Source organism: Castor canadensis, chromosome 13 (assembly GCF_047511655.1).
Source record: "Castor canadensis chromosome 13, mCasCan1.hap1v2, whole genome shotgun sequence".
NCBI classification, from domain to species: domain Eukaryota; kingdom Metazoa; phylum Chordata; class Mammalia; order Rodentia; family Castoridae; genus Castor; species Castor canadensis.
Window position 1 is genome coordinate 37,692,146 of NC_133398.1, and position 18,515 is coordinate 37,710,660.

General features: G+C 47.5%; 1 protein-coding gene across 2 annotated transcripts; it reads right to left on the bottom strand.

Annotated features, from left to right (window-relative positions):
- Positions 1-259: 259 nt before the first annotated feature.
- Positions 260-18,036, bottom strand: Npr2 (natriuretic peptide receptor 2). 2 transcript variants are annotated; one of them, XM_020174658.2, is made up of 22 exons: positions 16,590-18,036; positions 15,598-15,803; positions 9,744-9,857; positions 9,335-9,470; positions 9,015-9,109; positions 8,664-8,796; positions 8,378-8,462; positions 7,428-7,548; positions 7,197-7,271; positions 6,930-7,007; positions 6,610-6,714; positions 6,412-6,483; positions 4,388-4,547; positions 4,063-4,218; positions 3,820-3,988; positions 3,533-3,679; positions 3,001-3,124; positions 2,763-2,831; positions 1,250-1,424; positions 1,081-1,179; positions 729-820; positions 260-595 (listed from the first exon to the last, which is right to left on the bottom strand). In XM_020174658.2, the coding sequence occupies exons 1-22, from the start codon at positions 17,254-17,256 to the stop codon at positions 530-532; spliced, it is 3,144 nt and encodes a 1,047-aa protein (XP_020030247.1). In that variant the 5' UTR covers positions 17,257-18,036; the 3' UTR covers positions 260-529. The 2 variants fall into 2 exon arrangements, with proteins under 2 accessions (XP_020030247.1, XP_073907576.1); XM_074051475.1 differs by lacking the exon at positions 7,197-7,271.
- Between the last annotated feature and the right edge of the window lie 479 nt (positions 18,037-18,515).

Sequence of the window (18,515 nt, forward strand, 5' to 3'; positions counted from 1 at the left end):
GGAGAAATGTCTTCCCTTGCCTGTCAGGGAAGAGGCCAGGGGAATCAAGGGGGGTAAATGACTCCTGTCTAAAGGTTAAGGGGGGAAGTGGATATGGAATTTGGAATCCTGTTTCTGTTTGTACTAGAGAGGTGAGTGGGGAGAAAGTTAATTCTCTCTATACTTGATGGAAGGGCTTTATATAAAGAGTTCTTCCTCATCCTGAGACTGCTAATTCACTGAGTTACCTTATCCATAGCCAATACTATGACACCATGACTTCTTGTTGTTCTTTTATACTTGGTCAAAATATTCTGGTCTAGATACAGATATTTACAGAAGGCAGGGAGGAAGTGGACCAAGCCAGAAAGGGTCAGGTATATGTACAAGGCTGAGTTCAGAGGGCTACAACTTTCATATAAGGTAGGTTTTTTGTGCACACTTTCCATCTGGTGTGACAATGTCTCTTTCTGGTGTGTGAAGAGATGGTGGCCACTGCCCACCCAAGTACCAGCAGCAGGAGATTGTCTGACTTGGGAAGAAGTGAGGTTTACAGGAGTCCAGGAGGTCCTTTTCGCTCTCCTAGGAGCCAGTAAGTTCGCATCTTTCCTTTTCCCTGGAAGCAGGGGAGTGAACATAATTCAGATTCTTCTGTGTTAGGCACTTTATCTCCCTATCTTTCCCCATGAACCCCACAATCACTTGCATCCTCCCTTTCCGTGACCCTCCTCCCCATGGCCTGCCATCACCTTCATCTCCACATCCCCCCGAAGCTCTAGTTGGAAGCATCCTAGCTCATCCAGAGCATCCTTGGTGGTAGAGGAGACATGGATCTTCAGGGCTAGGGTGGCATAGAGGAATGGCAGAAAGAATAGTCAAAGAAAAGGCAACAGAAGTACTGGAGAGTGCTTTACCCAACCAGCCTCCCCTCAGGAGGCTCCTGGTCCTCCCAGTGCACATTTACTAGAACCAAAATATGTCCAAGAATGCAGCATTTAGGAACTGTAGTTTCTCAAATTAAGAGATTTGGAGAAACCCAGAGCAGAAGAAAGGAGCAAGATAGACCCAGACCGAGGCTGTGGTTGAAGGCTAATTTCTCACCTTGACCATTAGACTCCATTCTAGAAGCAGTGTTTACTGTGTCCCCAAAAAGACAATAGCGGGGCATCTTCAGGCCAACAACCCCAGCACAGACTGGCCCTATGAAAAGAAACAGGTTGGGAGTGCCTGGGAAAGGTGGAGCCTAGGCCTCCATAAAAGTCGTCCTTACCAGTATGGACACCTATGCGTAGCCTTAGCTGGTCATGGGGTCGGTGGCGGATGCGGAAGGAAGACACTGCATCTAATAATGCTAGGGCCATCCGAGCAATTTCTGGTGCATGGCGTTGACCATTTCGACCTGGGAGGCCAGATACGACCATGTAGGCATCCCCAATTGTCTCCACCTGATTAAAAAGGGTGGATTAAAAGGTCACCTCTAGAGTAGGAATGGGAAAGAGCACAGGGGGACAAGCTAGATAACACCAGGAGTCATTCTGACAGCCTGGGAGGCCAGAACATTGACTAGAAAGTAGGTGCCACAATTCTGATAATCAGGGAGGAAGGGGAAGCCAGAGGAGTCTTTAAATCCTCCCTCTCCACCCTAGCTCCTGCGAATACTCAGTAAACATTTACTAAATGAGTGGACATCCTAACTGCAATAGGACATAGACAAATAGACTCTGCTGTCAGGAAATGGGAAGTAAGAAAACAAGCTAAACTGAGGAGCACAGAGGCCAGTGAGATAGCCCCAACTGTCAGAAGGTGACTGCTACTTGTACCAAGCTGTGTAAGAGAATGCCCTTTACTTCAGGAAATACACAGTGAAATATTTAGGATATACATACTAAGTATTTAGGGGTAAAGGAACACTATATCTAAAACTTTCTAATGATATAGGTTGATTTTTTTTTCTCCTCAAACTGAGATCCTACTGATCTCTGCCTCTATAATAGCTAGGATTATAGATATGAGAACCATTGGTGCCCAGCTACATAGATTTTTTTTTAATGAAGTAAATAGAGGAAAATAAAAATAATTGAGGAATAGGATTTTTTTTTTTTTTGAGTTAGGGTCTTGCTGTACAGTGGGCTAACCTTGAACTTGCAATCCTCCTGCTGAAGCCTCCTGAGTGCTGGGATTATAGGCACCAAGCCTGGCAGGAATTTATGTAGTATCTGCTATGTGCCACACACAATGTTAGGCACTTTCCATATAACCTATTCTTAAAGATAAAAGCAACTGAGGCTCAAGGAGATCCTGTTACTTACGCAAGGTCACACATTTAGCTACAAAGCCAATATTCAAATTCAGCACATTCTTACTCTTAAAGACAATAAAGCTAGCCCTCTGCCAATTCAATGACTTCAACAAAGAGCTTTACAACATTTATTCATTTCTTGCCCTTCACCCCAGTAAATCAATCTGTACCCAGCAATATATACCTACATCCTGCATGATTCTTCCATGTCTGGAGGAGAAAGGAGAAAAATGGATACACTGTATTTATATCCCCCTAGGAGATAGAGGCTAACACTGATTAGGGAAACCTAAGGATTCACAGTAATTAGATCAGAGTGTACAAACACAATGCTGGAGGCTACAGCTATCTACAAAGTGTACTCCAGCACTGGGATGCTGGAGACCCTGGAGGGAAAACTGACCATGGAGTGCATAAATTATGTGGGGATCTAGGAGACTTGATTTTTAAAGGGTCTTGATAGGAGGGCAGTCCCAGCTCTCACCTTGTAGACATCAAAGTTGTCAATTATGGCATCAAAGCAGGTATACAGGTCATTAAGAAGTGTTACCACCTAATAGAGGATAGGAAAACAGAGGCTCTAAAACCTGTGCCCAACTTTCTAAGAATTCTCAACCAACAAGCCATAACTATAGGAATTCTAGAACAAACTGGTCTTTCCTATTTCCAGTGAACCTCCTAGGTCCCTATCCCACTCTCTGCCTCTCACTTATGACTCTCACCTGCATGGGGGTGCTCTCAGCTGACAGTGCTGTAAAGCCAACGATGTCACTGAAGTAGATGGTAACACTGTCAAAGGCCTCTGCCTGTACAGTCTCTCCCCGTTTTAACTGCTCTGCCACTGAACTATAGGAAGCAAAGGTGAGTGTGAGCCCTACTTCAAGAAAGAAGATGGGAGGGAGGGAGAGGAAAGGATATGTGACTGCAGCAGAGTGAAGTGATATCTGGAGGAAAAGGAAAGTGGCTGAGAAGATGTTAGCTCAAAGTAGGGTGCACAAGTGGTGGGGGGCTTTGAGGGGATACATGCATGGGGGCTAAGTGTATCAAGTTAGGATTGTTTCACTTACACTTGCTGAAGCAACAGTGAGGTAGAGTAGGAAGAGGGGTGAGAAGCCAGAAGGCAGCACAGATAGAACAAAAGCATTAGCCTATAGTAAGAAGGGCTCCCAGGGTTGGGAGGTGAGTTCTCAGGAAGCAGAACCCAACAGAGCCAGATCCCAAAGGAAAATTCAGAAAAGGAGACAAAGGTCTCACTGGGGTAGAATCTGGTAGAGGAGAGCCTCAGCTTTGCGTTTTTCCTCCAGATAGGCCTGTGTGCGTTCCTCCACAAGCTTCTCTAGGTTATTGGCATACTGTTCCATACGAAGCAGGAGGTTGTCCAATATGCTGGTGCCACCCTCCCTGCAAGAAGGGTAGGATATGACACCTAAGATTCTCAAGACTATCAGGACTTTCTATCCAGCCCACCAGCCCCACCTCATCCACCAAGAATGATGAAGCTTCTATCCTTGGGGAGCCCCTGCCCCTTAATGCCCTCTCACTTATTAAAGCGGCGGATGAAGCCCTTGATTTGTCCAAAGTCTGGCCGCTCAGCTGGGTCCTGGGCCCAACATCGTTCCATCAACAAAACTAGCTCTTCATTCAGTTGGGTCCGATCAATGCTTGGTCGGAAATATGGCCGTTGACCATTTCGGACCTTCTGGACAATCTCTGAAGGTGATAAAAGGTTTGGATGAAGAGGAGAGTCCCCCAGAAGAGGCTGTGAGTAGTGGATTGACTCTCACCTTTGGGGCTAAGGTCCAGACCCTCCAAGTAGAAAGGACCACTGCGAAGTGCTATCTCCTGTAGGATGATCCCAAAGCTATAGACATCAGCCTTCTGCATGCCTGTGGTTGGCAAGGGGTTCCCACTGAGCAGTTCTGGCGCAGTCCATAGCTTCTCTGAAAAGAGGGAGCAGGCTAGCCAAATCCCTAAAATAGGGTACCCCCAAGCACCTCTAGGCTCATCTCCATATTGATATTGCTCCACCTCCCTTTCCCACCCTCCTTGGGGAAAATAATCAAGGCCAGAGGAACAATATACTAAGTGGCTTGTGGGAACCAGCCTCACTGGCATAGAGGGCGTGGCTGTCATCGGGTTCCGCAGTTGATCGGAAGCTGGCCAAGCCATAGTCTGTGATTTTGAGCACAAAACGACTATCCACCACACAGTTGGAGGACTTGAGACTTCCATGAGATGAAATAATGCTGTTGTGGAGAAAGGCCATGCCCTGCGGAATACAGATCAGGTATCTGGATCGCATCTGGCTTATACTTCCTCCTCTCCATAAGATGGACACCAGCTAGCTGCTTAAAGATCTTGGGATCATAAAAACAAGAAGCTGATCTTAGAAGATATCCCTTGCATAGTTTTTATCCAAGGAAGTAGGCAAAATCAGAAAGTTATCCTTTTTGGCACCATAAATAGGATATAGATACCCAGGTACTAGGGACAGAAAACAATATTTCTCCTCATATTATTAATGAATAATAAATAAAAAGAATAAGAAAAAGCAGGGATAAGGGGAGCTACTAATGATTGCCCTGGAAAAGGATGTCAGTCTTCTTAACAGTAAAAGGAACAGAACCATGAGGGTGAACTCCACGAATAATCTGATAGCCACAGTGGCCTCAAATGCCTGATTGCTAATTAGGAAGACAGTTTGAAACCCAAGTACATGATTAGCTAGATGCACCAAGGAAGACAAATCAGTTGCAAACTTTAACACATAACCATGTTGAGGCAGAAAAGGCAGGGAGGAGGGATGCTGGACCAGAGAGAAGAACAGAAAATAGTGAATTAAAAAAACTTGGAAAATGGACAAAAGTAGGAGACAACTTCCAGGCCAATGCAGAAACCTGGAACTATGGAGCCAGAAATGACAGAACCTTTGCCTACAAGGAGCTAAAAGACAGGTTGTAGGAGGGTAGGGTGGTGCTTCCCAAAACCAAAACCCTGGGAGCCCACCCAATCAGTGCAGGTGGGACAGAGAAAGGATAGAAGGTTCTGTGTGCTAGCCAAAGCCACCAGTGTCTAATATTTACCTGTGAATTTGAACAATTTATAACTAGCTTCTATGAACTCTTCCTGTTTATTTCTATCAACAAAACCTTTGGAAATCTCCAAATCAGTGAATTTAATTGTGTGAAGACTGTACAAATGAGATTTTCCAAAACCACTTTCCCATTAAATCATTATTCTCTCATGTTTTTCTTACATTTATCATCACACCTCTAGCTGAACAGTATGTTAACTTTAATGTTTCTCATTGATGGCAAACCTTCACACACACAAGTTTTTTAAAAGAGTAACTCCATGAGAACTTAACACAAAACCAAAACCAACTTCAGGTACAGTGCAGGGTGACTGACTAGACTTGCTCACTGGCTCTAAGACTTGCTTCTAAACACCTATCCAACCCATGCAGGATTCAACTTTATGCCTCCACAATTTATGGCCTCTGGGTCATTTTGAAAACAACTGAAACCTAGAATATTGGAAAAATAACAAAGATTTAGTACGGGTTTCCTTGGTTTCTCCTAGTTTAACCACTAAGTGTTCTTTTTTAAATTTTAGTTTCTGAACAACAGACATGCCAAATATTGGTTGGAAAGTAAAATGAGGAGAGGAAAAATCAGAGATAAATGCTTGGAGACCTCACTCATTTTTCCCTTCTAAGGGATTTTTAATCAGAAATAAAAAGAGATGCTAGAAAGATATCTGAGACATCTAAGGCAAGAGAACAAAAACTGTCTCCAGGGGACAGGACTCCCTGTGGTAGATGAAACTTCTCTCCCTCAATTATAAACCCCACTTCCCTGTTTATCCTTTATCATCCAACCACAGGAATGAAGGGAGATTGTGAGAACAAGACTTTCAGAGGGCTAGAAGGAGAGAAATCATAGCAAAGACTGAATTATGGAGGCATTTTAAAGTGGATGTACTAGCTGGGCATGGTGAGGCACACCTGTAATCCCAGCACTCAGGAGGCTGAGGCAGGAGGATCAGGAGTTCCAGACCAGTCTTGGCTATAGAGTGAGATCTTATCACAAAAAAAGTGGATGAACTCTTAAGAAGGAATGTAGAAAACTCACCTTAACAAGATCATTAATGAGTGAATAACGAAACATCCAGTCCAAGTTGATGCTGTCATTTTCTAGAATATCCTGGTGACATGGAAGAGATCATGTGTCTGTCCTAGTCCCACTGCCTATCATTTGGCAGAGTTAATGTAACTTTGGGGCATCCCCCCACCACCCTGAGTCCCACCAAAATCTACACCTATCCCTCACTTGTAAACTCCCACGAGGACAGTACTCAGTGACGATGCAAATGTTGGGAGGGTCTATGCAGGCTCCAATGAACCGAGTAAGATGGTTGAACTGAACGTCTCTCATCTAGCAGAAAAACAATGGGAAAAGCAAGAAAACTGAAAGAGCTAAAAATTAAATACAGAAACCTACTGCTATCTGAGAGGACCTTTCTCTTAGTTGTTCCTACAACTTGAAATCAATTCTAAATAAACCCCTTGCCCTCCTAGCCAATGCTACTATAGTCTCTCCCTTTCCTCTTCCTGTCTACTCCCGCCTTCCACCCATATTCCATTACATACGTGTTTGAGTTCAAACAGAACCTGCCGGGTCAGCTCAATGCGCTTCTTATTCACATGTTTGATGGCAACAACATTTCCCTGATGGTGGGGGTGGAAAAAGGAAAGGAAAATGGGTATCATTAGAAGTTTCTGGGTGCTAGAAATTACTGGAGCTCAGCTGGGCACAAAGAGAGGGCTATGAGGGGCAGAGGTTCAGGGGAAGAGGTAGCAGATGGGTATGAGACAGGATGAAATGGTGGGGACCAGAACAAGCAGATGACTGTTCACCTTGAAGTGACCGGTGTTGGCAAAGATCTGGTATTTCCCATGGGCTGTCATGAGCGAGCCGTAACTGGATCCCCGCTGGGGCCAAGGGCAACATGGAGGCGGAAGGATGAAAGGAACATTAGATGATGGTGGTAGTGCAGGGGTTATCATTACAGGCCAATGTGTTGGGAAAGGTTCAGGGTAAGAGGACAGGAACTCGGAGTGGAGGGGACAGCTGAGACGAGGGCTCACCAGTGACAGCGTGAGGCGACTGCCTGCACCTTTATGGTAACGTTCTGAGTTGCCAAACTGCAGCTCTTCCCAGCGAATACGCCACAACATGCTAGCCAGCTCCTTCTCCAGCATCAGTTTTCTGTAAGGACTGCACACCTCAGCTGACTGGCAAGCCCAATCATGCCACCCCTCAAGCCAACTAAAACTCCTGAAGCTATAATTGTAACACTGGGGAGACAGGACTGTGACATCAGGACACATTCTCGACATTTCTGGTACGTGCTTTGCATACTCACAAACACAGAGTTTGGAAGTGAAAGGGGGTTTTTTGTTTGGCTTTTGTGGTACAATTTATTTGTTTGGTTTGGTTTGGTTTGGTTTTGAAACAGGATCTTGCTATGTAGCCCAGGTTGGCCTTGAACTTGGGACCCTCCTGCCTCAGTCTCCAGAGTCCTGGGATTGCAGGCGTGTACCACCATGCCTTGCTACAGTTCTTATCTTTTTCTTTTCTTCCCCCAGTGCTGGGGATCAAACCCAGGGCCTTGCACATGCCAGGCAAGCATTCTACCAATGAATAACATCCCAGCCTATAGTTTTCTTAAAATGGAAGCATCCATGGAAAATTCATCTTTGACCTTAACCCTAATCAAAATCACTACTTAAACTGGGCAAGGTGTTGCATGCATGCAATTCCAGTAAGGGAGATCTCAAATTTGTGGCGAACCTGGGCTACATAGTGAGAACCTGTCTCAAAAAGAAAAATCACTACTTAGCATCCCAAACAAGTAGAACAAACACCTAGGCTGAAAGACAGCTAAGGAGAATGCTAGAGAGGAGGATGTTGCTATGTCTAACAGACAGCCATCACATTAGGGGACCTGTTGCCCCTACGCCACATTACAGGGACCCCTGGCCTTCCCTTGGTAATGGGGAGGTAAGAGTAGGTCAGTAAAAAGCCCAGAACTCACCGGAAAATTAGGAAACTGGAAACACCAAACATGATAAAGGTGATTCCTGTGCCCAGAGCCACAATTGCCAGAGTGGAAAGTGGAGCTGGAATGGAGAGACAGACCCTGAGAAAGACTGTGGGGGGGGGGGAGGAAGGTGAAGGTGCAAGGAGTAGACAGCTTTCTTGAGGGAATGAAATAGGAGAGAGGGCTGTAGACAAAGAGACAAAAATACAGCTAAGAGGGGGAGTCAGTGAAGGTGGAGGAGAGGGAGGAATGATTGCTCCCAGTCCCTGCACACACCCACTTTTATCACAGGATGGGTCGTCCAAGTCAAAGGCACAGGGGGGATTGTCCAAGGGCGGGGTTCCCTTCACCCAGGGAATGGGCCGTCCCGTCCACCAAATCTGCTTCTCTGCTCCTGAGTAGTGGGCTGCAGGCTGTAAGGAAGCAGAACACTGGGCCCACAGGCCTTCCCCCTCCAAATACCTCCCCCAGACTCCAACCACCTGCTGCTCTTCTCCTTAGGCCACCTAGCCAGGATACAGCTGTAGCAAAGGAAATAAGTCCCTGCCCCAAGAACCTTTGCTTTTGCCCCCAGGAACCCTTGAAAGCTGGATTTTGTAGGGCCAACATTCCCTGACCCCTCCCCTATCACCTGAAAGTCCCCAGAATCCAAGTCTCCCATGGCCCACAGGACAAAATCAGTCTCCCGGTCATTGTTCTTGTCCATAACAACCAGTCCAGTTACACCTAGGATAAAAAAAAGAGTACCCCTTACTTAAGAGACCTTTCCTAGGCCTCTCTCCCTCCATACCCCAGTCTGTCCCCAGCCCTGTTCTCAATGTGCATTCACCTCTGCCCTATTCCCAACCCCTACTGACTCTCCCTGTTGCCACTGGCATGTTTTTTCTTCTGTCCACTCCACTCCTAAGCCAGATATCAGCCCTCAAGCCTCTACCTGCCCCACCTCATTACCATGGTATCTTCGTCCCTGCATCTTCTCCACAATTCGAAGTCCATCTTCCCGGGTGCCTCCTTCATGTATTGTCTCATTCAGGACTTGAGCATAGAGCAGGATCCCATCATAGAAGCAGCCAGCAATGAGGTTCATCTGGGGACAGCAACTTTAGCAGTGCTCTCCAAATGTCCTGTGAGGCCCTTTCCCCAGACCCCTTTCCCATCTCTGCGGTATCCTTCCACCTATCCTTTCTTCCCTCCTCTCACTCCTAAAGCGCCCTGGTCCCTGGAGCATAAAGAAAATACACAGGATAGAAGCAGACAGCCCCAAACTGGGGCTCGATCCACAGCCAAGAATTAATGCTGAGTTAGGGAGGGGAGCCCTTCCTCATAGTCTGAACTCTGAGGCGGGGAGAGATCTACTCACCAGGGACGGGGCCAGCTCTACACCAAAATCTTCCCTGGCTCTTATCAGTAGACGATTCTGGAATTCCTGATACTCCGGATTTGGGGGTTCTCGGTATGTGATCACCAATACAGTCTGTACCAGCAGCACATAAGGAAGAGTGAACAGATTTCAAGATAAGCATAAGGGGAAGAGAAGAGGTGGGACAGGGAAACTTGGTAACATATGCATGATGCAAAATATACATGGCGGAGTGTGAAGGGTGAAAGGGTACTAAACTCTGAGCAATGGGGGTTGGGGAAGTAGTCGTACCCCTCCATGAAAGGCAGATAGGGCTGGTTCTAGGAAGGTGAGACTGGAAAGTAATAGATGATGTCAACTGCATCCCCAAAGCCCATCATCTTCCTCAACTCCCTAGCACCATCAGGCCTCCTGTCAAGCTACCACAGCTCACAGAGGCTCCTCCCTCCCATCCTTTCTGGGTACCCATCACTATCAAGGACAACACTAATCAACAGCGCCTCTCAGAGTTGTTAACTACTGTTAATGTTATCAGTGAAATGTTGACTTTTTCATGTCAGCCACTTGCACACAGTGCCTCTACACAGCGAATGAAAGAGATTTCAGGGCCTGTGAGGACTGTGGGAAATACTTGAGACAGTGATTCTGCCTCTGAAAAGCTACGAGTTCTTGTTTCACATGTATGGAACACCTTCCATAAGCAACATTGTCCTGCTTACTGAGTAGCAGAAGTATGTCACAGGGACAAACACACAAGTCGCATTCCCACACACACATTGCATAGATAAGTAAATCATACATGTGGTCTCAGCCATGTACACATCTTACTGGCACAAGTCAATGTGCCTCTGTCCCTCACCAAAGTGCTGGCCTGACCCTCTTGATCAAGCCTCATGTTTCCTCTTTTTAGAGGAAACTTACGTTACAACTTCAGGAAGAGTCTTCAGTTCAATATATTGTAAAGCATGACTTTGTGTAATGATAGGCTAAAATCTAGTCATTTCTACCAGTTTTGTTCATTCTTGTCATGGAAAGTGCATGTAAATCACAGACATACTAGATTTATTACATGTGATCTGTAATCAGTTCATTAGAGGCAGGAAACAATGAAGCCAATTCCAAACATACATCCATTATATAGGATGGAGTTTGCTTCATGATATAATTACTTTGTTAGTTTGAGACAGGGTCTTGCTATGTAGGCCAGGCTAGCCTCAGACTTTCCTGAGTGCTAGGATTATCTATGGCCATCCCACCCGGAACCTGACCGATCTCCTCTGAGTGCTGGGATTAAGGAATGAACCACCACGCCTGGCTTAATTATTCTTACTGTAGTATTTACAAGCTTGATTATACATTTCCAATATTCTTCCACTCTCAGTTAAAACAAAAAAAGAGAGTGCTACTGAGGGTAGTAGGGCTGAAAAGGTTCACTTGGTAACACTTCTAAGAATAAAGGAAAAAGAGATAGGACATTGTTGACAAATGTAAAGTCAGCAAAAGAGCTAGGAAAGATCAGACTTAAGACAATTTATATTTCAATAAAGGCTCATGATAAGTTTTAAATACTTTAACACTTAGTAATTTCCTGGGTTGGTATATTTGCTAGCCTAACAATAAGTAAATTTTGGTCTCAGGAATCCTTTACGCTCTTAAAAATTATTGAGAACCCCGAAGAACTGTTAAGTGGATTATATCCACTAATATTAGAAATTAAAACTGATAAATTTTGAAAACACAAGAATGCACAAGCACTCTTCCATGGTTTTCAGAGGTGACATCATCACACGTCGTGCAGCCTCTAGAAAACTTCACTGTACAGATGGAAGAACGAGAGTGATGAAGACAAATAACATCTTAGCATTATTTTTTAGATAGTTTTGACTTCACGGTCTCCCTGCAAGAATTTCAGGGACCTCTAGGATCCCAAGACCACACTTCGGCCATGCTAGACTGTTTTTACTATGGTTACTAATTAGCTACTAAAAAAAAACCAGTTTCTGAGCTTGCTTCTAGAGAGAAGGTGTAGGTAAATGAGCCCCATTTCACGGTGGACCCCAGGTGTGGAAAAAATAAATAAAAGCAAGCAAAGACTGCCAGAGATGGGTTTGGTGGTGAGTAGAAGCCAAGAGTACACCTAGGAAATGTGCGAGCCCAAGCTGCCTGCCTCTACCTGTGTCACCCACGCTGAAACCGGCTCTGGCCACAGGAGGAAGTGCTGTCAACAGTGGCCAGAAGAGACAACAAATGGTCTATAAGAAGATTGACTGCCTTCTACAGCCCTAAATTTAGTGCTTTCTTCCATTCTTTCTTTTCTTTCTCCTTCCTTCCTTCCATTTAATCCTCGACTAAGGATTAAACCCAGAGCCTTATATATGCTAGGCAACCACTAAACTAAACCAGTGATGCCCCCCTCCCCATACACATCTTTTTTGGGACAGAGTCCTAAACTCTAGATCCTCCTGCCTCAGCCTCCCTAGTGCTGGGATCACAGCCGTACACAACACCCAGCTCCTTTCTTCCACTCTTGCTGCAGGTGTTTCCCACTATAACCCAATCTCATGCTAGCCATCTGGGCTGTGACTTCTGCCTGTATTTCTAACCCTACAGTCCTCAATTGGCCAGCTTGGGTCCCTAAATCCTCAGAGCTTGGTCACTGCCTATTAAGTTCCACTCTAGTTTTCATCCCTGTCCTGATTAATTACCTTGGTTCACAGTGCTTTCTTCCATTTTCCTTTCAGACAGGAGTTCACTATGTAACCCAGGCTAGCCTTGAACTCACAACCCTTCTGCCTCAGCCTCCTGAGGGCTAGGATTACAGGCAGAAACCAGCCTTCTCTACTCTCTAAACAAATTCCTAGTCCTGTACCCCCTCTCCTCAACACACTTTTTTTTTCAGTATTAGGGTTGGAACTGAGGGCCTCACACTTGCGAGGCAGGCACTCTACCACTTGAGCTACACTACTAGCCCTTTATTGTTGTTGTTAGGGGTTTTTTTGAGATAGGGTCTTGAGAACTGTTTGCCCGGGTTGGCCTTGAACCGAAGTCCTCCTGATCTCTGCTTCCTGAGTAGCTAGCATTACAGGTGTGAAGCACTAGCACCTTGTCCCACACACATTTAAATTCAACAGGTATGTACTGAACACCCACTACATGCTAGGTACATGGAATACAACGATGAACCTGATCCCTGCCCTTGAGCAGCTATGGCTGCGTGGAAGAGGAAAACCAAATGAACATACTTAACTTCAGAGCCCTCTCCCCCAGTAGCTGGTGTGCAGCCTATGCTGGCTCCTTTACCTTAAGGGTGATACCTTCCTAGAAAGGCTTTGGACCTCTGTGCCAAGACCTCCTCACCTCACCTAACACCTTTTCCTGCTGGACTGGTCTGGGTCAATGTCTCTGGAGGAAAGGTTCTCTGTTCTTTCATCCTTGATTGGCACTAACCACCCAGATTTCCTGCCCTATCCCCTGTCCTGGGTCAGCACGAGGAAAGAATGAGGGAAGCTTTCCCAGAGAACACCTCATTATCTCTCACCCCCACCTCACTCCATTTCAAGCTTCAAGTTTCCCCTCAGCATGTTCTCCACTGACTGTTTCCCTTCTCATGTATTACAGCAAAATCTCTATTTTCCTGATCAAATAAGGTCCAAAGTGAGAGGAGAGCTAAGAATTCACTAATATAATTGATTATTAGCTGACTAGCTCCCTCCTCCTCCTCCTCCAAGTACTGGGGACTCTTAGATAGGAGGAAATCTCACAAGAAAGAGGTTTTTCTTCTATAAAAAGAATATGGCCCAGAGTACTACAGAGTCCTCCTATCCAAGAGGGTCATAGACATTCCTTGACCATACTATGGTACAATCCCCTCTGTCATTTTCTTCTCATTATATGCTATGAATTTCCTTTTCCTTTCTGGTAATTTTTATCAGAATATGTTACTATACTTGCATGTATTTACTTATATATTTATTATTGATCTCTCCTACTAAATATAAACTCCAAAAAGGCAAGGATTATATCGCTATTGTGTTGTGGTGGGGACATAATAGGTGCTCAATAAATACTAATAGAATAAGTCAGTCTTCAAATAAGTCAAATATGGACTGAATAATATGTTCTATGATAGAAAGAGTTAGCAAGAGTAGGAAACTCAGCCCAGCCTGGGATTCAGGGATTATTTCCTAGAAGGGAAAATAACTGGCCTGAGTCTTAAAGAACATGGAGGCATCATTCAGACACAAAAGGTAAGAGGTTATTTTAGGAAAAATTAATAATGTAAACAAAACCTGTCCTGCCCATGTTCAAGTGTCACAGTCACAGACTCATACTGGGCATGCAAACAGATATGTCATTCACAGTCAGACACACTCATCAGTCACAACCAAATGTATAATCACAGCCACATAAAACCTTACTCATTGGAGAAGAATGGCCACCCAGGTCCAGCCCTTGTACACATCTACTTAGAACCAAAGAATCTTGGAGTGAAAACAGACCTTAAAGTCATTCCATAAACCATCTCACCTCCTTTTTGGAAGAAGTGAGGGATATGGATAAATAAATAAAAAATACTTTATATATATATATATATATAAATCAGTGAAAAGTTGGTGAGCGAGCCAGGGAAAGAGTCGATAATATATGGTTTCATGGGTATGAGAATTTACGGGTTTGATTTTGTAAAGCAGAGACCTGGAGAGAGGGATGAAACAGCACCACCTAGAAAGGGAGCAAAGAGCACAAAGTGCTGGGGGGACTTGAGAGAAGTCTAGTCAGCTGGAGTTCTGGGCATGAGGGCACTGGGAGATGAGACTGCAACGGTGGTTTGAGAACAGACTATAGAAGCCCCTAAACATCACAATTTGGAGTCAGGATTTTATTCTGCAGGAAATAAGTCACTGAAAGTTTGGAGCAGAGGAGGGAAATAAACAGTCTTGCCAGCTCTCTACAAATTCTTTCTCGAGTCCACTTCTCTCCATTCTTACTATCCTCACCTGGGTTTAAGCCATATCATCACCTCACTCCTTTCTAGCTTATCAGTCTCATTGCCTAGTCTCCTTTTCTTTTTGTCTTGGTTTCTCCTAATTCAACCTGAATTCTGTTTTCTATATTTATTATCTCTCTTCCCCTCAAATTGTCAAGGACCTGAAATTCAAGTTCTAGTGCTTTAAGAGCTCTCTTTAATCTAATTATACCTTTGCCATTTTATTTCCTATATGTGCCTTAAATGAACCGTTCTTTCTTACCAGGCCGGTATCTTCCATGTCCCCAAATATGCCCACCCCATTTTTGTCTGCACAGGTTTCCTGGATCCCTCTCCCACTTTGACCATGAACCTGTTTCAGGCACATAATCACCTTTTTTTTTTTTTTGGTGGCACTGGGGCTTGAACTCAGGGCCTCATACATGCAAAGCAGGCACTCTACCATTTGAGACACTCCACCAGTCCCATAATCACCTTCTTTCTTGAACTTTACCTAACTATATACCATAGTTAAGCCTCATTCTCCAGAAAGGGTGGTGGCCCCCCATAGGCAAGGCTCAGATTTTCTCTTAAACTTTTCTCCTTCACAGTCTATACTACTACTTAGGAAAGTAGGCACTTTTCTTAGGCACTTAGGAAAGAAAGCCAGTGTTCTAGGATCTTTGGCAGTAGCCAAAGTCAGTCTTGGTGGCAGACACATGAAGAGTCACAAAGCTGGGGGAAAAGGAAGAGAGATACCAGACTCGGAAAGCTTTGTAGCTCACAACTCTTGCCCTGTTCCTAGGATTTCTGTGGGGTCTTGTGAGAGACAGAATCTCCAGCAAAGCGCCTCTTCCCCTCCTCCTTCAAACGGGTCTCAAATGATACCTGAAAGGCCTCTCTGAGGGCCTGTGCCTGTTCCTGGGTACGATTGTCCTGCCATGGCCGGCCTGTAGCACGTGTGGGCCCCGCACGGAGACTCTCCCCAAAGACATCCAGGTAAAAGAAGACATAGTCCCCATTGGTCAGGTTCTCCCTCTGGGCCTGGAGCAGGATCTCATGCAGCATCTCCAGAGGGCCGCAGATATACACAACTGGGAGCAGGCACATGACAGAGGAGCACCCTGAGAAAGCATCCGGGTCCCCCACCAGCCCCCTTTGATTCATCTGTATGTCTCTCCTCAGCAAGAGTGCCTACCAATCAACCACCCAGCAGATGCTCTTCCCCATTGGGGCCCACATCATAAGTGCCCTGAGGCCATATGGACCATCTGGCAGAAGTCAGAGCTAACTCCAGACCCCAGAGGAAGACAATGATGATTCAAGCCCCTCCTTTCCCCAAAGCCTTGACTGCTGCTCCTCACCAGCCCTCCACAATCTTCACTCTGCCCTGTCTTTTCCCTAGGCTATCAGACACTGGCTGCTCAGAATTTCTTAGTATGAGCTTTACCTGCTTTTCCCAACCAAGACTGCTGAGCCCTGAGCCCATTTATGGAGTCTTCTCTATTTTTATGTTACAAAGCGGTTTGGGTGTCCCAGGCTGGAGGTCTCTGCTCACAGACAGATGCATATTTCAGAGTGGCCATCATCCACATCCATCACTCTGGGGCACCCACATTGATCAACATCACCAGTCCCACATTCTCCTGGAACAGGCCTCACCCCTCCCACTTCCTTTTCCTTGCCTACATCTACCTCCAATGCCCACAAGTCCCCCACCTAACACTAGGGTCCTTTCACAGGTGTTCTGTCCACATTTGCTTCTCCATCCCAATCACTACACATAGCTCCTCCATGGGAAGCTCAGCCTCCCAGTGCTGAGCTCCAGGGATACAACGACCCTCCTCCCCTGACCCTAAAACAGCCCGGGCCACACTCACTGCGCCCGTTGGCCCGGATGAAGTGGGTAGCCTGCTCAGGGCCTCCTGGCTCACGGGCATACACCTGGTGCTGCACACTGAGGTTGCTGCCCTGCAGGGCCTCAAAGACGCCCTCGATGGTGAAGTAGTGAGGCCGGTCATCTGTGCGAGCATCCAGATACAGCAAGGCAGCACGGGCAGTCCAGTTGAAATGCCCGTGTAATGTAACTACAAACTCACCCAGCTTGGGAGCAGAGGGGCCAGTGCGCACCAGGGTACGATAATGCTCATTTTTAGCAGCAAAACCAGAGGCCACCGCACCCGCAGTCAGCAGGGGAAGGCGCCAGTGTGAGGCAAAGCGGGCCACAGAGGCAGCGGGGTACACACAACCCGGGCCCAACAGAAGGTCAGGGTCATGGTACAGTTTGAGGTCCACAGCGCGCAGCGGTGCCAGGTACTCAGAGCAGGCGCCATCTAGTTCAGAGCTGACAAACCGCAGGTCCACGGGCAGTGCCCGGCCCAGTGCCTCCACGGCTAGTGCCACAGCAGGACCCACCCGTGGCCAGGCCCAGGCATAGCTCAGGTTGTGTTCTGGCAACACCACCGCCAGCGTCAGGTTCCGCGTCCCAGGGGGGCGCACCCCACCTGCTAGAGCTGCCACCACCAGCAGCAGTGATGGCAATGCCATGGGGATAAAGCAGCAGCGCCAGGGCCCCCAGAACCTGGGGCCGCTCTGGCCTACGATGCAGGCACAAGCACAACCCAGCCTGGAGCCTGGGGAAGAGGGCCAGGAAAAGAAGTAGGGACAAGCTAAGTCCGCAGGGATTCAGAAAGTGCTGGGGACCGCAAGAAGAGGGGATGGGAGGCAGCCTGGGGTGGACAAGGAGTGAGCTACCAGCCCAGGGCAAGGACAGAGGACGAAGGGTAGGGTGGCAGGAGGAGGGAGGGACCAAGGGTGCCTGCGACCGACCGGGATGGGGACAGTGAGGGGTGAAGTGGCCTGACAATCCAAAGCCCAGAAAGAGAAGGGGATCTGAGCCTGGGATGGGATGGGGGTTGGGGGCAGGCTGGTACAAAGAAACGGCCTGGGGGCACCTCACAGCTGAAGAGGCTGGGAGCACAGGGAGCTGGGAAAAACAGGACCCAGGGACTGAAGTGGGAGGGCGTCCGCGCCACGGAAGGACTGGGACATGGGCAGGCGGGGAGCGAAGCGAGGCCTGCGCCGGAGGGGAGGGAAAGGCAGGGGTAAATCTCCCTGTGAAGGCTTCTCCCGAAGCTCCTGCTTGGACTAACGGGCCCGGGCGCTGGTCCCATCCGGAGCTCCGGCGGCCCCGCCCGTGTCCCCGCTCCTCTCTCTTCGCTCGGCTCCTCCTGGGCCCCGGCGGCCGGCGCTGCCCCGCGCTTCCCTCCGCCCCCCGCCTGGGCCCCCGCGCGCGCCGCTCGGTCCAGGTCAGGTCGCCTCGGCCCGGCGCGTCTCTGCTCGCTGCGCCGGCGGCGGCGGCCGAGTGTGACTTCCCGGGCAGGCCGCCTGCCCCCGCCCTCGCCCCGCCGCCCCTCCCCCGCCCCCGCCCGGCCCCACCCTCCGGCGCCTGCTGCCTCCCCCCACCCTCCACCCGGCGCCCGGGGACCTCCCAGTTCTCCAACCCACCCAGTGAGCGCGGGGGGCTCCGCACCAGGGCCTCGCAGGCCGGCCAGGTTCTCCCCCTGCCTCTTGCAAAGCCCCTGGTCCACCGGCCTCTCTCTTTCATCTCACTCATTAAAGCGACCCCAGGGCCAGTCTTCTCCCCCCTCACTTATCGTGCTTTTCTTAGGGTCCCATCCCTCAACCCCTGAGTCCCTCAATCGCTTCAGTTTCCAGGAAGCAGCAGGAATCCCCAGACATTTGGTATCCATTTAGGTATGGTTTCCCCCGCCTAGGAAACCATACTACTCTCCTAAGTGTCAGGA